General features: G+C 41.7%; 1 protein-coding gene across 4 annotated transcripts; it reads left to right on the plus strand.

Moving 5' to 3' along the window:
• The first annotated feature begins 3,317 nt into the window (after nucleotides 1-3,317).
• On the plus strand, nucleotides 3,318-27,507 carry LOC124198308 (filaggrin-like). Of its 4 annotated transcripts, XM_046594113.1 has the most exons (13): nucleotides 3,318-3,889; nucleotides 6,587-6,777; nucleotides 14,923-15,077; nucleotides 15,856-15,945; nucleotides 19,108-19,314; nucleotides 20,286-20,473; nucleotides 21,375-21,481; nucleotides 21,775-21,916; nucleotides 21,982-22,937; nucleotides 23,483-24,322; nucleotides 24,765-25,084; nucleotides 25,461-25,800; nucleotides 25,875-27,507. In XM_046594113.1, the coding sequence occupies exons 1-13, from the start codon at nucleotides 3,834-3,836 to the stop codon at nucleotides 25,880-25,882; spliced, it is 3,600 nt and encodes a 1,199-aa protein (XP_046450069.1). In that variant the 5' UTR covers nucleotides 3,318-3,833; the 3' UTR covers nucleotides 25,883-27,507. The 4 variants fall into 4 exon arrangements, with proteins under 4 accessions (XP_046450069.1, XP_046450068.1, XP_046450071.1 ...); XM_046594112.1 differs by lacking the exon at nucleotides 25,875-27,507 and having other exon boundaries at nucleotides 24,765-25,218; nucleotides 25,461-25,799; XM_046594115.1 differs by lacking the exon at nucleotides 25,875-27,507 and having other exon boundaries at nucleotides 23,483-24,109; nucleotides 24,765-25,218; nucleotides 25,461-25,799.
• Nucleotides 27,508-27,748: the final 241 nt, after the last annotated feature.

The following is a 27,748-nucleotide window of genomic DNA, read 5'->3' on the forward strand; positions in this document are numbered from 1 at the left end:
CGATCTTTACGTGTACATTTATTTATTCTTGACTGCCTGATGTGCTGGAACCATTATGATGGGCCTAATATAATTTGGCGGTTAACACAACAAACAAATAAACTTATAGTTTCTGGATGGTTCGTCTTGAATTACTCCGGGCTATTATATAATAATAATCACGATGCTGAGAGTTTTATGCAGATGATCATTCTCTATATAATGCTCTCATCGCACTTTTATATATTTTCATCCAACAGCAGCTGGATGATATTATATACATATACAGTTGTATATAATAACTTGCAGGTGACATTTTCAGCACCAGGCATCAGCGCAGCAGCTTGTCGTTAAATGTAATTTTTTATTTTACCATCACAAGTCTCTGCTGCTGGCTGCTGGTATATTAACAAGTAAAATAGTACTACTACATGTATATAGCCGACCACACACCGGGTGGAGGGAATGTATACGACGCCATAAACGCGCCTCTGTTTCTTTTTAAATGTAATAATAATATTTAAATTATTTGTAATAATTTACGTTCCTTTTTCAAAGTGTAGCTAGAGACAGCACATCAAAACGACCCAGTATATTATTCAATTTCATTTCCATCACATTTTGCGGTTCGACAGCACACAATGTCCGTTGCGGAATAAATTGATTACACAATCAGGTGGGTGGTGTCATCGTATAGATATTGGCACAACTTGGACGACCTTTTCGGCTGCAATTTGATCTACAATATAGAAGAAAATATATATAAGGAGAGGAGGTTTCTTATTATATAAATAATAAGTCGTGATTAAAGAGGAGTACACCCAGCGCAACCTTTGTATACAGTAATCCACACAAGAAAATGATTATTATACATGCCCAACACACAAAAAACTTTTATTTTTGTGCTGCATCATGCTGTTGCTGTTAGTAGCTACATAGCGGCAACAGACGTCTAGCGGAGCTGTGCAGTACACACATATACAGAGGACGTTATGGTATATATAGCCTAAGCTCTCTCTCATCCATGTGTGAGCTGTATGTTGAATAGTTTATGTCCTTTCCAGCAGAACCCTGTGTTTAACTTGTAATTGGAAAGTTCTTATATATTATATTGCCAGTTGTGTTATTTCCCTCCAGGTTATATATGGAATTCCTTTTTCTTCTTTTATTATTAGATCTGTACAAAACTAAACACAACCATCTGAATTAGCCAGCAGGAATAAATTGACATCATTTGAATCTGTCAAATTTTTGGCAGATGTCTCATGAATGATGTGTTGCGCGTATAATATAGGCCTACACAGCACACAAATCATTTGTCATTACGTGATTGGTTTGATTCAATTTCCAGCCTACAGGAATATAACATACAAATAGAGCGTGCCGAAGATTATAGCATTAGTCTCCATTTTTTGTGCTGGTTGAGATTGGACAGCTGCTTTCATCTTTTTTGTCTCTCGAATCTCTAATGTAACGATATTACCTAATCCGTCTAGATATCTATAATGATAATCAGCTTGTGCAGCAACCTCGGGCAATATACTATACACAGCCCGGCGTCTGCAGCAGCATCACACGCGAATCATATTATCCATCTAATTAAAACCGCTCACAGTTATCTCAATGCTGTACAGAACAGAACCTTATAGCATATATAGGCTAGGCTATACTACTATCTAGCCTTCTGACAGCAGCCACTAAAAGAGGGGGGCCTATATCACAGCAGGGTATACACACACACGATTGCGTGATTCATTCATTAGAGAGAATATATATTATAGAAATACACACAGAGTCCAGCACAGAGTGCATAGGCCACCGAATAAACTAAGACGTATCGGAGTTGCGCGTAGAGTTTCTCACATGCAGAGCTTTTAGAGAGATAGTCTAGATAATACATTGTTCTTAATATCGATAATGAGTATCGATTTGAGCCACCGCTATGTAGCTGCTGCTGCTGTTATATATACTACAGATCTAAGGCTTATTATAGATGTCATCAGGGGATTTGCTCGGTCTAGTTTCGACCTAATCTAGCGCATCTGTGTGCCCAGCAGAGAAAGAAAAAAGGGCCGGCATGTGTGTCTAGTCTACAGCATAGTCCCAGTTGTGGAGGCAATTGATTCGAGTGCTGCTGCTGGCCAGCAGCAGCAGCGCAGTGTCACCGTTGCGCATCGCCGAATAGATAATAAAGAAAAAGGCCATGAAACCACCCATCTCCTTTATTCACAACATGCAATGCATATACCTAGTCTATTATAATAACAGCATTTTTTAAAAATGAATAATATCGGCGGTTTGAAATTTTCAAATGCGCGCCAAATGATATCGATTGATAGTCAGGCGAGGCCTATCAATAAATCCTAGAATAAGTTACGTCGTATCTTTTATCCAACGAGTTCATATATACATGGAAATAGGGTAAACGGCGTGTCGAATAATTGATCGCCGTTGTGTATCGATTTGATCCCCCTGCGTCCATCTAACGTAAATAGGTATAAGGTCAGCCAAATAAATATTTGATTTGCGCCACACGATTTTCCTTTTTTTTCAATAAATTCCAACAACCCAAACGTCTTTTCTTTCTATATATTTCTCAACACGATTTATGTATTTCCTGCGGTTCAATAGGCGCACAAATATCTAGCCGATGGCGTCACGAAAAGCTGCCAATAATTCGTCTGCTTTGCGTGTGCTATATTCCCGAGAAAAAGACTCTATTATACTTTTCTTTCAAGTGTCGAATATAATTGTCCTATTTTTTCCTATTTAACCAGAAATTATCCAAATGAAGGAATTTCCTCCAACCTCTTTTAAAAATAATAAATATAAAAAGAGAAAAGAATAGAGACGGCGCCATAGAGCACACACCCGACCCCCCCTATACACATCAAATTTTCATTTTTTTATTTTTTTATTGTGAGAAAGAAAATATTAAAAAATAAAACAGCCACGCCCCTATTGCCGCCTTTGATGGGTTGCGGAGGGTCGGTTGTGACTCCGCCCATCGATCCGCCCCCAGCGGACGATGGTGGCCGAACCGTCGATCGCCCATTGGTCGCCAACACCTGACAGGGGGAGGTGGCTTGAAGGAGGAGTCGCCTCGGGGATTTGCTGAGGTGAAAAACGAAAGACCCCAAAAAAGAAAAAATGGATGAAAATGGAAGGGAGGGAAAGAAGAAAAGAAGAAAAAAGGGAGGGAGGAGGAATCATCAATCAAGGTGAGTTCTTGTATTTTACCTATTCGCCCACCTTGTACGAGCTGGCGCTGCCTACCCTGGCCCGTTTCGGTTCTGGGGGGACGGCAAAGGCGAAACAGTTAATGGCCTCTGCGGCCTCTTGCCGGCTGGAAGGGTTCGCTAGCCACTCCGTTTCTCATTTTACAGACCCTTTCCTCCTCAGTCGTCGCCATCACAATTCTTTTGAGATATTTTTCAGTTCTTGTGCGTTGACAAACAAAAATTTTGAACGATCGAAAAAAGTGCATTTAAATTCGCCAAAATGCGACCCAAGTGAAAATTGGCGCTAAATTTGATTTTTCGTCATCATTTCAAAAGTGATTGCTTTAAACATGTTGGGATTCGGCTGAGAAAAAAAAAGTGTCGGAGAAGATTTTAATAAAATAAAACAACAATCGAATAAACCAGTTTTTTGTTTCTTTTAAATTTGATCGTCGGTGATTGTGTGCTGAGCAGGTGAGAGTGAGCGTGAGTGTTATTATACAAGTGCCGCAGTGCCGATGAGTGTCGTCGTGTGAGAGTGAGAATCCCGTGGTTCAGTTTTGATTGGAAATCCGAGTGGATATCTATTTGGTGTGTTTAATTCCCAAGTGCTCGCAGACATTTCGTGCAAAAATGAACCAATTAGGCACCGTGTACGCGACAAAGCGTCGGCGTCGCAACGGCAAAAGGTATTTTGCGTACAATCATTTGCATAGGCCTCGATGGGAATGTGTATTACGACGTCTATATAAAATAAAGACATAAGAAAAAAGGAGGATATACAAAATGTGTAATAAAAAGGGGGCGACCGTATGTAGTTTTTGGGGTTTTGTTTTATTTTGTTGTTTTACTGTGAACTTTTTGACGCGTTACATTATCGACTGGGAGGAACCCCTTGTAATTTTACACCGAATCCGATATGTGTACGCTCGCCGTCTCTACATAGCTTCTAACCCTTCTTTAGTGTATATACGCACCAGCGATGGCAAAAGAAGCCTTCAATATGCCCAGCTGGATGAAAGTGTAGACGGAATATATAGAACGACATCACACAGCAGTCCCGACATATAGTTCCTTATATACTAGATATAGGCCAGTCGATATGTAATATCCAACAGACTTGTTAGAGCTCTCTTTTTTCTATGAGCTGTCAATCCTTTTAGAGCTGGGAAATTCCTATATGTATATATAGGTACTATAAGCCCGAAATGAAAATTACAACATCTCATTTTGATGTCTATGCGATAGGCTGTTGTGAGGGAGTCCGACCAGCATTTGCCCCTGGTTGTTGTTTTGACGTGGAGCCAGTGAGGCACATCGGCGAGCTGATGATATGCCCATCACACACAGCACAACTGAAATTTGGTTTATATTTTTCTTGACGGACACGGCGGTTTCTTTTAGGTACCCCTATACGGGTTGTTTTTTTCTTTCTTTTTACCTGTGAGCTACCGTCAAGTTTGCTTCTTAGATATTCGTTCTCCCTTGTTATTAGTGTGTGTATAGCCTATACACGTGTATATCGGGCTTCTTTCTGATGGCTATCCTAATATTCCCCCAAAGCCCCCAAGAAATACATAGGAAACAAGTGAATTCTTTTTTGACTACCCCTTTTTTAATATTTTATAAAAACAGCTAATATTTGTTGGGTAGACTCTATGCCGACGGCTAAATCTCATCAGCCGAGTGTGACATTTGCCGTCGATCTGTCACTTTGAGTTTTTATATGATCTGTTGGCTGGATACGATTTGACTCGATTATTACCCAGTAGACATGACACAGCTGTGCTATTGCAACTCTGTCGTGTCATAACGCTTCAATGCACCGAGATCATCCAAAATTGTATGAAACATTTCTCTCTTGCTGTGCACATCATCACCCGGCTGATGATGATGGCTGTAGGCCTTTTTAGTCGTTGTTATTATAACACCGGCGCCGACCTTTCTTGCTTCCTCAGCAACCATTGAAGGTGGTGCAATTAACTTTAACCGTCGGGGGAGGAATCCCCCCTGTCTATATAACTGCCCACCCATAAGGAGCCACTTGTTTTTCCTCTTTGACAGGTGAAAAAATAAGAAAAAAACCGCGTCAGCAGCAGATGAGATACGAAAAAGATGAGGCGCGGTTGAGAGTTTGTCTGGTGTTCGTCTATAGTCCAATTATGTTAAATAGTCGCCCAACTTGTCGATATGGATAGTATAATATACACTGTACTATATAGCCTTTTTTTCAAGTGGTTTCGGGCAGAGTTGACTTATTGACTCTGTCTCTGTTGCGTGCAGATGATGCCAAAAATTCAAGAGATAAACTCCCAGCAAAAATATATAAAAGTGCTGCTGTGCATGGCGGTGTCTCTATATCGTCACCCACGAAATGCGGCTGTTACAATAAGATACACTTGTGTGTGTACCGAGAGTCAAGCCTCTTATGATGTCGTGTCTGACCTTAAAAACCGACACCCGAAAGCGCATGCACGGTGTCACAGCACAACTGGCTGGGCGCAAAATAATAAAAACTGATCTGAAATATATAACGAGACGTAAATAGAAAAAGGTCAAACTGTCGTCGTCGTCCTTGTTATAATATATTCAACAAATCAAATAGAATTTTTTACTTTCTGGTCAAAGTCAATCGTTTCGAGGTTCAAGAAGAAGAAGCCGTTTTATTAGATTCTATGGGAGTGTATATGTGTAATAGGGTCTGTATATAACATTTCCAGCTCGGTGGATATTCGGGGTCCCATTTTGTTCCTCCCGAACGATTTAAATATTTTGGAAGCCAAACAAAAAGATGAAAAACCTCTTTTTTGTATCATATAATCTTTGGCATCGAATTTGTATATAAGAAAAAAAGGTTGAAATAAATTTTGTATTTTTCCCGGGGTTTGATCCAGCGCGGATGGTGTGTGCGACGTCACACCTTTTCCCATTATCATAATGAAAAAAAAAAGTGAGGGGGTCCCGCCTTCCACTTTGTGACTCGTCTATCAGTAGAGAGACGACTATAGAGACTATATACGCTGATGTGTAAAGTCAGTTAAGTATTTTATTATGCGTTTTCTTTTTGGGTATATATCCAGCCCAAATATGGCCGTGCCTCTCTCAGCTGATGTCTAAAAAACAAAAGTTAATTAAACGAGCGCCAAATTCGAATTTACACAGGCTATATAGCTCTAGCGGTATATATTCGTCTGTTTTCGTCGGTTCTATGACGCTTCGATCATTTGTGTTGCTGATGGCCCACCACACAATTTACATGATAATGAAGTGCTGTGTTGTCCTTTGCGGTTTATCCGTCGGCCCATAGTGTGTCTATTTATATCTCATTATTATTTCGTCGGGTTCATATTATTAATCATCATTTCTCTTTATCTTTTTGACATTAGTTTGAAGCCGTCGCCAAAGGAGAGTTCGGGCAAGAGCAATCCGAGCAAACGGCACAGGGAAAGACTCAACGCCGAGCTGGACACGCTGGCCAGTCTCCTGCCTTACGAGGCTTCCATCCTCTCCAAACTGGACCGGCTCTCCATTCTGAGGCTGTCCGTCAGCTACCTGCGCACCAAGAGCTATTTTCAAGGTATATTTACATAGTTAGGCCTACATTTGTTCGTTGATTTTTTCGCATGGCAGCGCCCCGAGGGGCTTGTTTAAATAAGAAATCCAAGAGACATTCAAATTGTATCCAAAACAGCACACATCCTCTGGTTAATAATAATAACATGGATGTAATACAAAGCAGCTCGGGAGAAAGAACAGTTGCCTGATGATGGAGAAACAGCACATCCCCATATAATCTACGTGTCAAGGCGCTTCTGGGCTGCTGGTTGTGACTGACGGCCAGGCCAGTCGTCCATCATCATCCCCACCCTCACTGCACTATACCCCCTCCATTTCCTCCCTTGATGAAAAGAGGAACGACAGGATGATTGAAATTTTTAATTCTAAAAAAAAGAAAATTATTAAAAAAAAAAAAAAATTGTTTTTTATTCGTATCTAATTTACTTAATCTCACGGTAGCGCGGCTCTGGAATTTATATTCCTAATGAAATCACAATGTTTTTTTTTTGGGTGGAGTTCCTCCCGTGAATTTATAACCTCCGAAATGATGTCTGCTGCCTCTCTATAGAATTCCCGCAGAGTTTACCAGTCGTTTGTTTTCAATATTTTTTCTGATTTTTTTTTCCCCCAATGATTTACGATATCAACTTTTTTGAATTAATTATGGAATATTTTTTTAGTTTGGCCTCCCGGCAATCCGGAAGAGAAGATTTTACATTTTTTGTTGGGGGGGTATAGTTCTATTATAGCCTAAAGTCTAATATATATAATATGATCATCTCTCCTATATACAACCTAGTATATGCGCGCCACTATACATATATATTTTTTTGAGAGGGAAATAATTAGATTACAACACGCAACTCGGGCTGTGTGTGTGTGTGTATAAAGTACCGCACCTTGTCCAAATAGAGCCATGATGAATGGCCGACCGTGAAAGAATATAAGAAAATTCTTCTTCCTATTTATTCCTCTGCTGTTATATTTATACACACACACAAGTCTGGGGGGCAATGATTGCGACTTGTGTGAAACAAACACAAATGAGGTTAAAAATTTTTTTTTTCTTTTTAATAGCTCCGCCGCGGTGTAATTATCTCATCAAAATTATTTGGGTAAACATTTTTTTCAGGATAATTTAAAAAAAAATTTAAAAAAAATTTATTCCAGTCGGCGGCCATTTTTTTGAAAGTCGCAATCGAATTTCTTTGATTTCTATTCGAATAATAAAAATGTTTGAATAGAGATATTCACGTTGCTAGTGGTTTTTTTTTAAATATTATTACGAGGAAGAGGAAGATAAAAAGCATAAAGATGATGTTATAAGAGAAACCACCCGGTGAGGGGTTGACTGCCCTGTGTCGGACCCCCGTGGCGGGTGGGGATGGCTCCCTGCTGACTTTTACTTTTTTAATATTTTTTCTCGGCAGCCATAACCCTCCCCCATCCCCGCCCATCATCGCCTCCCCCCCCCCCCCCACCACCACCGCCAGCTGGAGAAAAATAAAAATTATTAAATTTCACAACCGAAAAATGATAACAAGCAAGTATGGTTTGAACCTAACCCACATTTTGTCTTTTTTTTTCGAATCAATAAAAAGAAAAGAAAACCTCAGTTAAATACCGTAATCAAATCGATGCAGTTTGGCAACTTTGTCACGACACAACTTGTCCCGTAAAATTATTCATTCTACCCCGTTAAATCTGCATTTATTTTCTATTACTCTATTTTTTATTTTTCACATCAATTTTTAATTTGATTAAAAAATTGAATTAAATTTATTGCGAAAATTGTGCAACGTTGCAGCTCGAAATTCACATGGCGGCAGAGTAAATGGAGGGAATTTGTCCTGTGATGACGACAAGTTTAGTGAGTGTCGTGATTGTTTAAAAAAAAAAAAACTTTTCGTGTGTGTATTATGGCTCGGTTTTGCGGTCGGTCTGGGAATCACTTAGAAACAAAAGCTTCCAAGTAAGTGGCCATTTCGGTAAAAGAAATAACAAAATTCTTCCCCCCAAATTCAGTCCCCCCCCCCATCGACCACGTTGCTTCTTCCTTTTGTGTGTCCATTTTTGTGTTTTTTAAACAAAAGAGTCTCGAATTACTAACCGAATGTGTTGACTCGGGTCTTTTTGTGGCGACGCCACGATTCATAAAAAACTGTTAAACCTCGTTTCACTCAAGTTTATGAATGAGTGGCCCTGACAGGTATATACCCAACACACTTTTTGTGTTTGTTCGAACAAATATTTTTCCCAAAGCTGTAGAAGGGAACAGCAGGAGGGCTCGAAAGATTAAAATCAACACATTGGGAGTTATTCACTGTAAAGATTTCTTATCAAAATGGCGTCTGCTGCTGTTGTCCTTTTGGGAAAAATCGTTTTTTTTTTTTCATTTTGGACAAACAATTTTTTGACGGTTTGCCAAGTCGCCATTTTCTTTCGCAGCACAAATTGGGAGTCAAATTAAATGTTGGGAGAATTAAGGGCTCCAAGTCAGAAAGAAAAAAAGTTATTTCAAGTTTCCAGCTGGTCATTTCAAATCGAAAGGTACACACATTTCTCTGTTTTTCTTTTTTTAATTCCCAGGCTGCATCATATCAATCTCCTTTTGCTGTTTGGCGTGTGCCGAGTTGCCTAGAGCGAAAATTTTTTCGTAACAAGGTTCACACCTTTTAGCTGTAGGGTCGGGAGTGAATAGAAAACAAAAAGTTATCCAACGACATTTCCAGGGTCAATTTTTCGTGAAACAAGAAACAGAATTAGAACTTGTTTATTAGATTTTCGGTGTCTCTGTATAGAATCGGATCGATTTGACTTGTTCATGTAGTTGAGCTGAAACCCTAACGAGTCGTAAGCTCCTTTCCTTTCTTGCAAGACGTTTCAACCCTACCAGAGCTTTTAGAGAAAAATATTTTATTCTTTTTTTAACTCCAGGATCGTGTAAGTCGTAGCAGGAAAACCTTTAAACATTAGTGTGTACACAACCCCGCCCAGGGAATTGACACGAAATTTTGTTGACCAAATGATATAATAACGCCCCTGGGAAGGAGTTGGGCTTGTTTGTTGTGTGTTGTGTCCTTTTGGCCAGGGGAAATTTTTGGGCTTCTCTTAATCAGGATCTCTCACTTTCTTTCAAAGGCTCGGCCAAGAAAAAAACGAGAAAAATATTATTTTGTTGTAACGAAATATTCTTTCGGGAGAGAGAGGGGCCCCTTCGCCATCCATCACGGTCGTTATTACCGAACATGGTACTACTAGCAGCACAGCAGACATAGTTGAAACGACTAGTAGCTTGTCATATCTATTTATTCGAATCCGATGGTAATTTTTCTTCTCTTTTCCCCCTCTTGGCCGTTGTTGTACCATGTTGTTGTTGAATAGCCCAACGGGATTATAATCATCACGAAATTTCCCCCCCTTTCCAGTCTCTCTCTTTCCCGATATGGTAAAATACGGTAGCCGTTGTTTTTCTCATTTGAAGACATGTCATTACTACTATCTCTAGCTCCTACTCTATGAAGTTTTTTCTTTCGTATTTAGATATATTTTTTGGGTTGGTTGGTTGTAGGTCGAGAAGAAGAAGAAAATATAAATTTCTCTGATAATAATAGTCGACTGGGGAGGGTGTTGAGGGGGCCCTGTAGGCTCCTTCTTCTACAGACCGCACCTGCGGGCCAAGAACCAGGGACTCGTCTGCATAACATTTGAATAATTTCTTTTAAAAAAAAAAGCTCTAAAGAAAAAAAAAACACTCCTTTCACCTGCTTCTATGACACCAAACCGGCGCGCCGTATAAAATGTCAATCAGCTCCTTTCTTTCCTTGGCACCGGATGTTAGGATCCCTCACACACACATGTCATCACTTTGTTTTCACTTTTTTTTATTTTCCTCTGCAGGAAATTAAATAACTAAAAATTTGAAAAAAGTAGAAAAAAACCCTTTTCGGTTATATGATGGCGACGGGTGGTCCCCCCTTTTGTTGTTTGGCTCAGCTAGTTGCCTAGGTAACCCGTGATTGAAAAAAAGATGCAATATCGGTTGTATATTTTTATCAGACCAGCGTTCGATTACACAACAAAGAGAATTTGATCATTTTATTTAAAAAAAAGTTAAGAAAAAGTCGGTTGGAATTATCTTTGGGGGGGGTTGAGAGGCGGATGTCGGTTATTCCGACGACGGATGGGAAGTGTGTGGGAAAGTCGTTTCGAAAGAAAAAGGCATCAAACAACCGACAGTTAAATCACACATTTAAAAAAAAGGGAAAAAAAAAACGAAGAAAGTAACGAAAGAGGAGGATCCAAAACGAGCAGCATTGGCCTTTTTCTTCTTCTTTACTACACAAAGTTTGACAGGTTTTTAAATCAAACGGGGGGGTTCACCCCCTCTCAACTTCAATCCTCCCCCTTCTATCCCCCTCCCTTTGGGGGCTAGGCGTTAATGAACTTTACAAAAAAAGGTTTTTCTTCTTCGATTTGATTATTATTTGTCCTGCTCCCAATCGGTTGAAACCGGAAGGTTTTCATCAGTTGCGGTTGTCAAAAAACTAAACAACAAATTTTCGTTACGCAATTTCCTCTTATTGATTGAAGGCATCTTTTTACGACTTTGAAGAGTAAATTTATTTATTATTATTATTTTGACACCTGCTGGATGTGTGTCACAGCTTCTGTGTCATCTCTGTGTAAAATGTCGTAAACAAAATTGTTGAGACATCACCTCCGGGGTCGTCGATTATCTTAAAAAAAAAAAACCTTTCAGTTTTCAGAACAAAATGTTTTTTTTTTTTCTTGGCTCCTAACATAAATCAAGGAGCCTATAGAAGAATCCACACCTCCTTTGAATATAATTCCGTCCCTCTTGCAACAATAAAAAAAGGTGGAAAAATCTTTTCTCGAACGTGTGTGTGTACACAGGAGAAATGTAGACGATATTTACGCGTATTGGGTTTTTTTAATATTATATAAGAGCTAAGATGAGCTAGGTAGGGGAAGAAGAAGAATAAACAGTGGCGCCAGGATGTTCATAAATCGGCGGGAAGAGAGAGACGACGGTTGCTAGTAGTCTCAAACGCAATCATTGCGGTACCCAAACACTTTTCTTCTTTTCTCGACGCACTTGTGGCCTCCTCCTCCTTTTTTCTCTATTTTCCATTTGCCGCAAAAGAAAGAAAAAGGTCTCCCTATATATTCTCTCTCTATGTGTGTGTGTGCAGGGTTAAAAATGTTGTTGTTTTTCCTATTTCTCGGCGTCGAAAGTAAATAACAAACAAACGACGAGAAATAAATCGTTGCTGTCTCGACGCCGCGACGATTAACGCCACGATTTCATTTCATCTCTCACAGTGTACGTTCACGCCGACGACCGACGCTCGTGAAACATTCAAATGTCGTCCAATGCTCAGGTGACAGGAAGTCGCGGCCATTTTGATTTTATTTTTTGATCGATTGACGCAGAGAGAAATTCGATTATTTTTCAAAAAATCGGAGCCACTTGATTTTTATTTTATTTTTCAAATTTCTAGCGAAAATGAAAGGGGAACCCGAAAAGAAAATGATGATGATGATGATTGCAATGCTCCTTTTTTCTTTTTCTTTTTTCCCGAGGATGCCGCCCACGGGCACGTCCCTGGCCATGTCAACTGCAATCATCTAATCGTCTCCATTCCCTTCTTCTTCTTCTACTATTTTTCATAAATATAATAGTAGAAAGAGAGGGGGGCGCCCATTTTTTCGGTCGTTTCTTCCACCCCAAACCCAAAGAAGAAGAAGAAAAACAGTTGGGAATAATTGGAGAGAGTCAAGAGGGCGCTCACTTTTGAATTGTAGACTGGGTTTACCTTTTGGGAAAGTTTTGAGAGAGCTGCAACAACAAGGTCGCTCCCCTCTCTCTCTATTTCTTTTGTTTCGGTTGGGGTTGTTGTTGTTTTAGCTACTTGTGAAGTTGACGCTGTCACAACAACAACAACTGGAAGAAAACAGATTTCAACGCAGTGACCGCGCGCGTCACCGTGTGGTACATTTCTGGGCATCTTGGGCGGTCGGTTCCCAATTAACTTGTGTTGTTGTGGAGGAATGCGAGAGAGCTCTCCTTGCATACATTTAACCCAGCGTTTAAAAAAAAAGGACAAGAAACTGTGCAACTGCTGTTAGTAAATGGGTTGGAAGAAAAAACAAACGGTAGCGAAACAAAACCAAGTGGAAGAAACTAACACATTCCTGGTTAGTAGTGACTCATTTGCATCTGGGAGGAGGAGGATGTATATTGTATAATGAATCCTAGTGATATTGGGTAGCTGTTGTGCATTAGTATTCACAGTCTAGCCAAGACAGAGAGAGAAAGAAGAAAAGTCGTAATGATTATCATCGAACCACCACACGTTGACCGATTGGGATGCCCAGCTACTGTTGTAGAGTGTATCCAGTAGCTGGAGAAGAAGTCTGTTGATGATGATGATGATGATGATCGACTTTTTCTTCTCTCTCTCTTACCCAAAAAAAAATCTCTCATTGCCTATTCCCTTTTTCTTCTTTTGGGTAAAGAAATCTCAACCACCACCACCGAAAATGGTGCCCAACGGCCATATACAGATACACAACGAAACAAGTAAAACTTTTTTCCTGTTGGGCTAGCTGGTTGCTGCTGCATCTGAAATCAGATTTTGGTGTAGTGTCTCGATGGCCAGAGTCTAAAGATATTCCTCCTTCATTCATCATTCTAGCGCGCCGAACAAGGAAAAATCAAAAGGGAATATCGAAAAACCCGATGATGATATGATATATCCCCCCCATCACCATCTTCCACCTTGGATGGGCTGACGGGCCAAACCACCCACCGAACCCCACCTTTCTGGTAGTACTAGTAGAGAAGAAGTTACTTTTCAACTTGTTTCTTTCTAGATGATGATGAATGTTGGGGAGCTAGAAGGTAAAGGCCACAATCGTTAGTTATAGACTCGATAGTGCTCATTATCCGGTAGCTACTTTTTACTACTACTACTACTTTTTATTTTATTTGGGGGCTTATGATAATTAACCTTTGAATCATTCATTCGATATTGTGTAGAGAGGGGGGTTGACTCTCTTTATTTTCTAGGGGGATTTCAGATGCAATCGAAAAGTTGAAAAACTTTTGGGGTTGGTGGGGGGGTTGTTTCTAGGTAGTAGCCAGAAAATGTCGTGTCAAATGCAATCAGTAGAGTCGATCACCTGGAAAAAAAAAGGAAAAAAGTTATTGATGAATATATATCTTTTCTCGGGTGAGGTTGTTTGTGGTTGTTTTCCTTGTGATGGCTATCGCCAACTATACACTGAGAAAGAGAGAGAGAGCCTTTAAAAGAGAATGGAGACAAACACATTTGAAGAGAAAAAGATGATTGAAAAGTTGTGTTGGCTTTTTGTGACATGCTCGACCAGACGAAAGGCCAAAACAGGTCCGTCTGGTGGGGGGAAAAACAAACACGGGAGCTGTGTGACACACACGACACTGAGAGCCAAGTTCTTGCCCAGGTTTGGCTACAAAAATGTGAAATGGCGTGAGACATGACTGACTAATGATCATCACTCTCTAGCAGCTTCTAAAAAGGAGGAGGAGGAGATAATGATGAATGAATTTCCCATCCGACTTATTTTATTTTTATTTTTATTTTTTGGGTGTTTTATTATCTCCGGGAGCGGTTTGACTGGTGATATTAGCAGACGAATAGAAAACTCGTTTTCATATATTTTGTGTGAAAGGATTTCCGTTTGTTCATCATCTCAAAAAGATCTTGAAACGATTAAGGAATTGTTTTTTTAGTAGTAGTTGACGTAACAACGGATGTTTGTTGTGTATTTTAGATTTATATGTGTACCGTTGGACTTTTTTGTTTTGTGACGCTGGTGCCATTTTATATTCGAAAAAGGAACGAGAGGGGAGAATTCGGTTGGCGGTAGTTAGCGAACAAGAAGGGGGGTGGGTGGTGGTGGCCGGTACTATACCTGTCATTATACCTCCCTCCTCCAAGTCTCTTCCAGGTAAATTATGGTTCCAGGGGCGTACGACGTTATATACGTGTACAATCGATCGGTCCAGTTTTATTTCTTTTTTCTTTTTCTGGTTCTGAATGAATTTTACCCCATTTAACTTAAATAAATAAATAAATTTTTTTCGGTATCTTTGCAGTCAGTTGCCACAAGGGGATCAAAGGTGAACAACAACAGCAACAACATTCGCAACACGGCGGCGGTGGCCATTTCTTGCTGCACGACAATCAATTCCGCAACAGAGACGTGACCATCTTCGACTCGCCGTCGCTGGACGGTGAAAGCTTCCTCCAGGTATACATCAGGCCGGCCCTATATTGTTTGTAACAACAATCTTATTGATTTTTCTGCTGCCCAGCTCTTTTTCTTCCCTCGTTCTTTTGTTTGTTTTGTTGCTGTTATCAACCGTGGGGGATCGAAAGGCCGGCCGCACACACTGTGATGATGCCGAGCTGGTGGTATATATATATGTGGTATGGTGCTCGACTTTTTCCATCAGGGCCACCAAAGCTGGACACTGGCCCAGGGTTGGGGACTATATGATACACATATATAGTCTTATATATTTATTTTTTCTTTCTTTCTATTCGGAAAGGGGAAGGGGGGGATAGACTATGGGGTTTGCGTGACACGATGTCATTAGAAAATGCTGCCCAGTCTATATGCTGTTCCCTTCTACACCAGTTGTAGAAATATATATATATATAAGGTATTCAGTCAAAAGGGAGAGTGGGGTACATCAACTCTAAATGCAATACCTGCGGAATAGATTCCAACTGTCGTAATGCGTAGACGGGACAATATGTTTTTTGATTCGGAACGTGACAGCCTGGAAAATGGTGAACGAATCACACAACGTTTCGATATTTTTTGGTTTTCTGTTTTATTTTTATTTGATCGGGTACGCGCCGGCGCTGAACGGACCAATAGCTTTTTGCGGTCGGCGGCCATTTCTACCTCCTCTCCTCTCTTACACTCCCTCTATAATTGCCTATGCAAATTGAGAATTTTTTCCTTTTTTTCTTTCTTTGAAATTTCAATAATAATTTTTTGAAATTTTTCCTTTTTCCAGGCTCTCAATGGATTCCTGCTGATTTTGACCAGCGACGGAGAAGTCTTCTTCGCCACACACACCATCGAGAGTTACCTGGGATTCCATCAGGTTAGTCGGAAATATCTTTTTCTTGTTAGTGCGGCCATTTTTCCAAACCGAAAAATAAAAATGATGAGATTTTCTCTCTCCCCGCTCAATCGCGCAATGTAGCGTCGAGATTTGTGTGATGGGCGTGGGGTCACCAGAGTTAATCAGATGTAGACATACGTCATCACAGGTGCCGACAGGTTCCAAAAAGGCTCGTCAGTTGAATCATTTTTTCCCGGTCAAATCAAATTGGAAAAAAAATTCATTTTTTTCGTACCGCCAAGTCAGGTGGGGGGGTCCATCATACACACAAGTTTAAATGCGTTTATAAAAATCTATAGCTAGGCAACTGAAGGGAAAAAAATGATGTAAAAGATAAGGCGATTGTCTGCGAGTTTTTTTTATAATTCCAAACAGCGGCGGGAAAACTCTCCACACGGTCAAGCCCCTTTTTTTCTTTTCTTTTTACCTTTTGTAACGAGAAACTTGCATGTCCGGTCCATAGTTATATTTTATACACACACACAGAGAGAGAGACCTTAACGACATATATATTTATAATCCCAACTTAAAGTTAGACTCTCTCTAGTTTTCTTGCGAAAAATATTTATATCTCATGACCCGATTCTTTTTGGGGTTCCCTGAGCTTATTATTATCATCATCATCATCATTTCTAATAATAAAAGAAATTGAGAGATATCTTTCTGCAAAGAAAAACAAATTTTGTTGTGTTGCCGTCACAGAGGAGCGCAGCGGAAACAAGACTTGTGCGATACATCTGAAAGGCATAGAGAAAGAACGAAAGAAAGATATATATATTCCACACATTTCCCCGTTGTGTGTGTCTTGTGTGTGTTGCGTGCCGGGCCGCCATTATCACCCGACACAAAGAGCCCGAGAAAAAGGGAAACTTCTATTTTTTCTTTTTCCTTCTTATAGATGGAAACCAAACAAACAAAGTTTTGTTATATGTATATACATTTAGATACGATTCCGGCCCAGGCTATTGTTGAGAAATATTTTTCTTTCTTTTTTTTTTGGGAACCCAGCGGGTGGCGCCGTGAATGGGAGAGACTTTTTTCGGTGCGGTATGAAAAATCTTTTGAAAAAAGTGGGCCGAGCTTATCAGAAAATGTGGGAGGAGCTTAATCGCCCCCGCTCTTTTTTTTTTCTCCCGGAAAGAAAAATGTTTTGGATGATGGGATCAAAATGGTTTGTCCATCATCATTCTTTGAGAATTCAGTAGTAGTCGAAAAAATGTTTTGTGTGTGATGTTTCTATTTTTCAAATCAAAGTAAGAAATCGTTTCAGGCGGGAGCGGCGGATTCTTTTTGAAAAAGAATTTAAAAAAAAATGAGAAAAAACAAAGTTGGAAATTGGATTGGATCCGTGTGTATGTGAGAGAGGGGAAGGTAGAGATGGATGACGTCGGGATAGATCACTCACACAAACCCAACTCGAAAAAGGAAGAAAAACATTTTTTCTTTTTTTATTTGGGCATCCGCATTTTGCTCCTCCTGCTGACTCGTTCCGCTGCTGCGCATTTTCTTGTCGGGGGGCTCTTATGACATACACATCTAAATATCATATACATATAAGGTGGTTCTCTACTGATCTGTCAGCTGGCGTATAGAGTAGCAGCAGCGACGGACGGCTAAATAATCCGGGAAAATAAAAAGGAGGGAAATTCAAAAAAAAGGCAGAAAAAACCGAATTTGAATGTACAATATACCACCGCACGATTGCTACTGACGACTCTGCTACTACCACCACCAAACCAAAAAAAAAAAAAAACGTGATCCATCCACATCCATCAACAAGCCCCCAAAAAATGCTATTTTATACAAAGAGAGAAGATTCCGGGTTCGTTCACATTTTATTTAAAATATAAAAATGGAATTTTTTATATTTTTTTTGCCGCCTTAAAGTTACAAAAAAATTTTATTTTAAAAAAGGTAAAAAAAAAGGAAAAATATGTATTTATGTTTGTTTGGTTGATTGAATCATCTCGAGTCGATAATGAAGCTGCATCACAACGGGGACTTGCATGTTTTGTGGGGGGAAAGGATCGCTGCTGGATAGATCACGGCTTTTTCCCCGTTTTTCTTATTTATTTATTGACGTAATAATACGTTTTAAATTCCATGCCATCAGGCATAGGGCGAAGGGTTATTTATTAGATTGGTTGGCCATGCAAATTGGACCTTACGGATGGAAATCAAAATCTACAGGAGGAATCGTGTCCCTTTTCTTCTTTTTTCAAAAAAGATGTCACGCCGGGCGTCCCTGGAAACATCTCCATTTATTCGACACGGCATTCCACAAATGTCTTGATACACAAATATATCCCAAAAAGCGGAAGAAAGTATTGGTGGTGGTGGTGGTGGTGTACACCCCCGTTGCGGCCGCCCGCTATAAAAATCGGCCCAGGCGGTTCTTTTAAATTTTTTCAGTCGGTTGTTTTGTCCAGGGGATATATTTCCGTGTGTGCTGTCGGGTCTCCCCCTACCTGATATTTACACAACAACACGGGGGGGAACCCTTGGGAGTGAATATCGATGTATGTTTGTTTCTGGGTAAAGAAAAAGAAAAGAAGAAAAAAGATTTTAATAAAAACGTCATAATCAGCGTATAAAATCAACATCACGTCGATCGTCAAAGAATTCGCCTCGTAAAAATGACAAAAGGAGATGGCGACACACGTCCTTTAACTCTCTGCACTTGCCCTGGAAATAAAAATTCGAAAAAATCGGTTGATTGAGAATATTTCTCCGTTGTTTATTTGGAGAAGAAGTAAAGAAAAATATCCCGAAAGGGATGGGTCGATGTTGGCGGGGTGTCTGGCTGTGTATATCTATTACATATTCAAGTCTCCACACACACAGTCACTCCACCACCCTCTGCGGTGGTTGGGAAAGAAAAAAGGGGCCGGCGCAATCGTCGTGATGGAAGAAGAAGAAAAAATAACTCGATCGTAATTCAGTCGGTTCTTTCATCCTTTGGGGATATTTTTGTTTGTTTATTTATTTATTTATTTTTCGAATTGAGAGATGTGCTGTCGGCAACAACAGCCACTACACCGACGCTATAAATATGTTTCTCTGTCGTAATAATCATGTCTGAAGTAAAAAAAAAAGTTGGAATTTTGTTTAAAATGAATTTGATTTTGATTATTTCCCTAGTCGGACGTGGTGCACCAGTCGGTTTACGAGCTGGTCCACTCTGAGGACCGCGAAGAGTTGCAGCGCCAATTGACGTGGAGTTCCCAACTGCCGGCCGATTCGGGACTGACGCTGCTGGACGCCCTCCGACCCGACAATTCCATGATCCTCGAACGATCCTTCACCGTCCGCTTCCGATGCCTACTCGACAACACTTCCGGATTCCTGGTATAAATTAAACAACCAACCTCAAAAATATCGAAATAACTTTTTCTAAAAAAAATTCGAAACAAAACAAAAGAGAAAAAAGAAAATGAGTTTTTTCTATCCCCGCTGGAATGTGTTGCCGGGCTCCTACTAGTAGTAGCTTGATCAATAATTATACACACACGTACTACTTACTATATACTCTGTGTGTGTGTGTATATATTCCAGTCTAAAAGAAAAAAAGGTTTTTCTTCTTCTTTATCTCGACTTGTTATTTGTATGAACAAGAAGAAGAAAAAGTCGAAAAAGAATTTCATTTTTTCTGGGGTCCGGCTGAGACCCTCGGAGCGCATTGCTCATCTTGGGGATTTGTTTCTCCTTCTGGGGGGAAAGAAGAAGAAAAGTCAGGAGTCGCTAGAGAATAAGAAAAAGAAGCGCGCCCTGTAATTACAGGTATAACCTTTTTGGAGTGGGCAGGTCAGCTGGGCTACAAGAGAGACTAGAGAGAAGGGGGATGTATACAAGTAGATTGTGTGTGCGAGTCTATTATACCTATATAAGGGGTAGTACACTCCTTTGAGGCTCTGTGCTGTACCTGTCGGCCGTATTTTTTGAATTAAAAATCAAAATTGTGTCGAGACTGACTCTTTGCGTGTGTCGGGATTCGATGGAAAATGGGGGTTATGATGCAACCGTCATCCGTCATCTCCCTTGCGACACACAGACAAAAGGGGTCCTCCTCTTTTCCATCTTGAACGCTGTGGCCGCTAATCAAAACGTTTTTCCACACATTCAAAAAAATGAGATGGGGCAAACAATTTTTCTCTTTCTTTTGTCGGAATAATTGCGATTCAATTTCGATGGGTAAAATTGGTTGAACCAAACAATGGGGGGGGGATTCTGTTTAGGCCTTTTTTTCTTTGAACATTTTTGAAAAATTGTGGTGTTGTCTGATTAATGGTTTTTGATTGTTTTTGTGTGTGAAACGACAGAGACTGGACATCAGGGGTCGTGTCAAGGTCCTTCACGGGCAGAACCGCAAGATGGAAGAGCCGCCGCTGGCCTTGTTCGCCATCTGCACACCATTCGGCCCGCCGAGTTTACTCGAGCTGCCCCACAAGGAGAGCATGTTCAAGAGCAAACATCGGCTCGACCTCGCCCTCGTCTCCATGGATCAAAGGTAAAAAAACAAAAATAAATCCCGACCCGAATTGTTCAAAGGGTCAATCGATCAAGAGTCTCCGGGTCATTTCTCTCTCCGTTTGATTCGATCAAATGTACAGAGCTAGAAAACTCTATGGTTGGGGATTTATTGATGTGAACATTTATGTGTGTGTGTGGCTGTGTAGAGCTTATGCATATTCACGCGGGACGCAGGGTCAGGAGAGCGTCGGAGCGGCTACACAATGTCACCTAACGTTCGGGGCTCAAACACGACACTATACTCGCTGGTCCCCATCGATTTTCCCCCTTGTGTCTATTTGTGCCTTTTATGTGTCGTACGTTTTGTTGGGTCTTTGAGATTGGAATTATTCACGAGTGAACGCCAACCACCTGCTGTGGTTGGCCTGGGTGAGGCTGCTGCAGCTTTCGTGAGAAGAGATTTGATTCTACTCAAAAAGTTTTGTTAACAAAATTTGATTTCAAAAACATTCAAGTTTGAAGCGGAGAAATGGTTTACCCAGTCAACTTTAAAAGAGCATCATCTCAAAGTTGTCGGTTGTGTAATGATATATACCACCACCCCACCCACCCACCCCTCCTTTCAACAGCGTAACTCTATATACTTTTAGATATAAAGAAAAACAAGTCCGGCATTATACGGGGGGTACTCGGTCGTTTGATCGATTTCGACCGCACCACCGACGCCATATTGATTCGTTTTTTCCATCCTAGATAGTAGTGTATATAAAAATGTATGTAACTTGGTTTTTTAAAGGGATCAAAATTTGATTTGATTGAAATCGTTGACCAGGAAAAAAGAAGGAAAAACATTTTTCCTCGTTGAAATGTTTTTTCCCTGGACGCTGGGGTTTTTGTGAACGTGACTACTAATTGATTAATTTTCCCCGTTTCGACAGGGGGAAGGCTTTGCTGGGTCACAGCGACGCTGAATTGTCGTCGCTGGGCGGCTACGATCTGGTCCATTTCGACGACTTGGCCTACGTCGCCAGCGCCCACCAAGAACGTGAGTGGACCCACTTTTATCTTTTTTCCCCATTTCACCACCACCACCACCACCCGTTTGTTTTGAAATTTTAGATTGGATTTTTGTGGTTGTTTATTTCCCCTTACCAAGCCGCAGGGTAAAACGAAAAATAAATGGATCGATTCATTTAATGACATGTTCAAAGTAAACAGACCTTGTCACTTTTTACTGGAAAATGCTGTGGCCCACGAATGATGAATTTGTTTTTTCTTAAGAGTTTGATGGCGTTTAATTTTCATTTTTAAAAATGAATTGTTGTTGTATTTTGTTAGTTTTGAAGACGGGCGCTTCGGGGTTGATTGCCTACCGGCTGCAAACGAAAGACGGGCAGTTCCAGTGGCTGCAGACGTCGTCACGGCTCGTCTACAAGAACAGCAAACCCGATTTCATCATCAGCACTCATCGGCCGCTCATGTGAGACCGGAACATTTTTTGGCTTCTTATGTGAATTTGATGGATGACGACATTTTTTAATCCAGGGAGGAAGAAGGACGAGATTTGATGGGCAAACGGACCATGGACTTTAAAGTCAGTTACCTGGACGCTGGATTGACGAGCAACTATTTCACGGATCAGGAAGCTGGATCGGCCATTTCGGCGACTGTCGCCCCAACGACGACGACGACCTCGACGACGACGGGAGCGTCGGTGACGACTGGACAGACGACGGTCCTTCCGTCGCAGACGGGCGGAACCAACGCTCATCCGCCTGGGACGCAGAAAATCGGAAGGAAATACAAGAATCAATTACGGGATTTCCTGACCAATTGCCGGACGAAACGGAAAAGCGGAAGCTCTGGAGCCGCTTCGGCCGCTGCCAACGGCCTCACGACTCCGCCGGAACCGTCGCCTGTCCACTACCTTTCCGGCAGTAGCAACAGCGGAGTGGAATTGGCCAGCGGAGTAGCCGGTTGGACAACCACAACGACGGCCGGAGTGGGCGGAGGTTCAGCGGCCGCTTCTTCGGCCGCCGCTTCGGCCGCCGTCGCAGCTGCCGCAACGGCCTATTCTCCTTCCGTCTACCCTGGGGCTTCAGCGGCCGCTGCGGCTGCGGCTGCCGCCACGGTGCCGTACCATGCGGATGCCACCAACAGTTTCTACCACAGCGCCATGCATCATCACCACCACCACCATCAGCTGGCCGCCCACCACCACCACGCCGCCCACCACCAGCCCAACGCGACGTTGCAGAACCTCCAGAATTTGCACCAGAGCTTTTACGGCACGCCCGGAGCGCTGGATCACAACCGGTTCGGCATCGTCCCCACGGCCGAGCACAATCTCTTCCATCACGGCCACGCGGCCTACGCTCGAGGACTGGGCGTGGGCGTCGGAGCCGCGGGATATTACGCCGCCGAATATTCGCCGTACGTTCACGCCGCGGCGGCCACCACCAACGGATTCCTGGCCGCTGGATACGATTCCACCATTGGCGGTAAGGAATTTTTTACTTTTTCTTTTCTTCTCTTGGCGGATGGGAAACTTGGATGAAGTCATAAAAATATAGTCGGCCCGTTATTATGACGATGAAATGTCCATTTTGGTCCGGCTCCCGGTGTAGTAGAGAGGGTTTGAGGGGGTGCGCAGAAGCAATTATCATAATGAGTTGAAAGAAAAACTTTTGTTATTCATTTTTTTATTTTAAATTCCGGTGGCTGTTATGTAATTTAGTTCAGATTTATACTCGAGACACACACACAAATGTTGAGCTAATGGATCCCGTACACACGAAGGTAGAAAAAAGATTTACGATGCGTCAGTGGCAGCTACTAGTAGCCCAGTCGTTAATTTTTATTTGTTTCAGTGTTGTTGTTGTTGTTGTATCGGTTTTTTTGGGGTCCGAACAAAACATTATTTTTGATTGCATTGCACATATTTACAAGAGAGAAAGAGATCCTCCCTACGCCGGATGGATGGAATGAATGGCGAAACCCCCAAAATTGTTTTGATTTGATTTGGATTTGGTTTGTGCCGTTTCAGGTATGAGCCAATTGTACGGCGGTAGCAGCAACAGCAGTCCAGCTGGCGGCGGTGGTGGCGGCGGTGGAGGAGCCGGTAGCCCGGCTGCTGGTGATGTGAGCAAGTACGCGACGACTAGTACTTCGTCCGTCAGTGCTAGTAGCGGTGGTGGTGGTACGGCCGCAGGTGGAGGTGTGTCTAGCCTGGGCCGTCTCACGACGAGTCTGCATCATCATCATCATCATGGGGGAGGAGGAGGAGGAGGCCTAGGCGGAGGAGGACTCTTATCATCCGGCGAGACGGAGCCATCGTCAGAGTCGTCGGGCACCAGCACCAGCAGCATCGCTGGAGGTGATAGCCCTTACAATAACGGCCATCACAACAACAACACCAACAACCACCATCATCAGCAGCAACAGCAGCAACAACAGCAGAGGAACAACAACCTTTCGTCCCGGCCCAGTTCCCGCAAACCGGTCGACCAACAGCAGCAGCAACAACAACAGCAGATGATGCAGCAATTGCAACAACAACAACAACAGCAACAACAATTGAGCAAGGCGGACAAGTACGGAGGAGACGGGCGGGATTCGAGCAACGGCGGAGCTTCATCCGGAGGCTCGTCATCCGGAGGCGGTTACCCTGGCGGTACGAATAGCAATGACACCCGACAGACTGTTCTCATGTGGGGATCTTCTGGGTTAACGTCGGTCACCGGCAACCACTCGTCGTCGTCGTCGTCGGTGGCGGCGGGTTCCAACGACGACGACGGGGGTAGTGGCGCAGTGGTCGTCTCCATGACGACCGCCGATTTAATAACATCCACCACGGCTGCCGCTGTCGCCGCCGCTTACGCCGCAGGTATAACACACACACACACACACACGGACAATTACATTACAAACAGAAAAACGGGCGGCTTGTGTCGCCATCTTGTCCGAGAGGGAGGGAGGGTTCATTTCCAGTTATTGTTGTTGTTGTTGTTCTAGTTTTTTCTTGGAAGAAGAAGAAGGTAGTAGTAGTCTAAAATTATCTTTCAAGGACAACTAGGTGGGGGATTTTATTTTTTTAAAAAACATATGCGATTTGTTGCCGGAAGATAAAAACAACTACACCACGTCGGAGGAGGATGATCAGATGCCCAAGTGCAACTCGTGTCCACCTGGCGGCCATTTCGTATTGACGTGATAACTTGTGATTACCGTCTAGATTACAGCAATCGACTCCACGATGAACGAATCATTTCCAGTCGAATTGATCAATTCAAATTTTTCCTTTTCTTTTTCTTTTTTCATCTTTTTAGATTGCGGAGTCTCTGAAACCGGAATCAAGACCAAGTACGCGGGGCATCACGGGGTCTACAATGGCCACCACCAGCAGCAACAACAGCAGCAGCAACAACAACATCATCACGTCCAGCAGCAACAACAACAGCAACAACACGACGTGACGGTCAGCAAACCGGTGGTGGTGTCGAGCAACGGCGTGGCCAACAGCAACAACAACCTGGACAATAGCAACAGCAGCAGTTTGAACAGCGCCTGCAAGTGGGGCCGTGTGGGGCCTCATTACCTGTACGGTGCAGCGGCCAGCGCGGCCGACGTGGTATCGGGCAGTAGCGAGGTATCCTGGCCACCGCACCACCACCACCACCATCACCACCCCACAGCACCTCATCATCATCATCATCATCCACATCAATATTATCCTTACCCATATCACCATGCGCACCACCACCACCACCAATCACCGCACCAGTGAGTTGCTCTTTTGATTTTTCCAACTTTTGTTTTTTATTTTGTTGTTGTTGGCATGACTCACGTGTTATGGCATGATTTTATTTTTTCATTTTTTTTTTATTTTTATGATTTTAAAGATTGAACTTCTGACGAGGGATTTTTGCTTTGATCAAAGTGAAAGCCTCTCGTTCAGTCGTCAAATCACAAAAAATGCCTGTGCGGCTGAAATGGTGAAACCGAGTCTCTTTCGTTGCCAACAGCAGTGCCTCCTCCACCACCACCAACACGGCGCTGGATCAACCTGCTGTCCACCATCCATTCACCAACAACAACAACAACAACACCAATCATCATCATCATCATCTCCACTCCACCACGGCGTCCATTGTTCCAGCGGTCCAGGACCAACATCAGCAACAACACAACAACAACAACACAATTCCTGTGGCCAATCACAGCAACAGCAGCAGCAACAGCAGCACCTCGTCATTTGCAGCAGCAGCGGGATCGGGGGATCGGATAGGAGTGGCTCGGACCGCAGTCCTTTGCTGTCCTTCTCCGAGGTGACCAACACTTTACTCAACAACCAGCACGGAATCGGTACAACCATCATTCATTTTCCAACTCGATTAATTCGATAGTTGATTTTCTGACATTATTTTTTGAAAAAACAGATCCATAAATAATTTTGTAACGACTGTGGGATTTTCTCAACCTGGAAAAATCAAATCGAAAAACATTTGAAGCACAAAAAACAAACTTGAAATAAAAATTTAAATGTTGGTGGACGATCTCTTACGAAAAATGGACGACCCCCCCCCCTTCCTCCCCTATAATTTCCCCAACGAATTTTTCTCTGCTCTGAATTTTTGGACTCTGCTGTGATTTCACACTCACACGTTTGAACCGACATGGCAAATTGATTGGGTTTAGATTTTTTTTGTTATTTAAAAATAAGGAAAAATGATGAAATACGTAACTCGATAAATCGTGAAAGAAAATACTAAAAAACCCAAAACTGTGAAATCCTCTTGTTCCTCCTCCCTTAATCCCTTTCCCCCTCCTTTAATCTTACACCAATTTTTCATGTACGGAATTTTCGACGACATCTTCTGACTCGTTTGTAACTTGACGCGTGGTTTTCCCCCCTTCTTTATAATAATCATTTCTCCCAACAAGATTCGTCTAGTCATCTCTCGCGATGAAGTGTGTTGTGTCATTCCCCTCCTTTTTAAGTTTTTTTTTTTTTTTAAATAGGCAGCTGTCTTTTGTTTTTAACCCCATGCCGATAAAAAAAAAAAAAACTAAAAGTTGAATTTTTTTTTTTTTATTTTCCATTCCGATTTGTTTTTCCGCGCTTTAATTTTTCAAATTATTTAATTTTTTTTTAGGGAAAACTTTTTTTTTCTTAAAATTAATTCGACCGCAGTTAATTTTTTTATTGCGTAATTGTGCTATATTTTCTTCCTATACATACCCATTCTTTTTATTTTATTTTGGAAGAAAGTAGGATACATTAATTCGTTTGTTTGTTTGTTTTATGGAAAGAATTCTTATTTCTCAGTGTGTGTGCCGAGTGGGTGGGCGTGTGTAATATATATATTTCTTCCTCCGATTCTTCTGTTAAATCCCTTTGCAAGGAATTAATGAGTTTCTTGTGTGATTGCTTGCGTGTGACCCGCTAAGAGGTGCTGGTTATTTTTTACCAATTGTGTGTGTGTGTGTGCCGTGTAAGTGTGTGTTTACCTTCCTCCCTTCTCTCTTTGATCTTCACCAAAATCCCATCATCGCCATAATAACAAGGAAGAAGAAGAAAAACGTATTCTGTTTGATGGTCCTCCTCTTTTTCCAATTGACGACAGCAAATTATTTTTTAATTTTTATTTTTTCTCTCTCCAGCTTCGACGAGGTTCCGATTTCATTAATCCCCCCTAATAACCCGTTAATAACCATATTTTCTTTTCCCCCCTCCATTCATTGATTCTATTGCGTGTAAAGTTAACGGAAGAATGTCCTCCTCCTCCTTCAAAATGGCGTCGATCGACTTTAGTTTTGGATTTTTCTCTCGGAAGAAAAAGAAGAAGATGGGAAGAAGAGAAATTTTGTTTTTTTCTTTCAACATCATCCACACCCACGATATCAAGTCTCGTATATCCGTCGCTATCAAATCTTAAAAAAAACAAAAACATTTACTATACATAAAAATTAATTTTTTCTTTTTTCTTTTTAGTTTCTGTGCTGCACCTCCTCCTTTCAATTGTGTTGATCTTACTCCATTTGTTGTGACAATTAAAACAAAAAACAAAAACAAAAGATTAAAGGATATTATATAACTCACCTCTGATGGAGAAATGGCAAGAATTTTTCTTTTAAACAACTTTTTTTTTACATCGCCCATTGTGTTATTTCTAGATATTCACTTTTTATTTGAACGTTAATTACGGCCCGACTGCGCGGGGGGGTAGCGCCGGTTACTTCACTTATTTATGACGTAACGGGTTGTATAAACCAAACACAACAAAGCTACTCCGCCGTATGCCAACTAGAT

This window comes from Daphnia pulex, chromosome 7 (assembly GCF_021134715.1).
Source record: "Daphnia pulex isolate KAP4 chromosome 7, ASM2113471v1".
NCBI lineage: Eukaryota > Metazoa > Arthropoda > Branchiopoda > Diplostraca > Daphniidae > Daphnia > Daphnia pulex.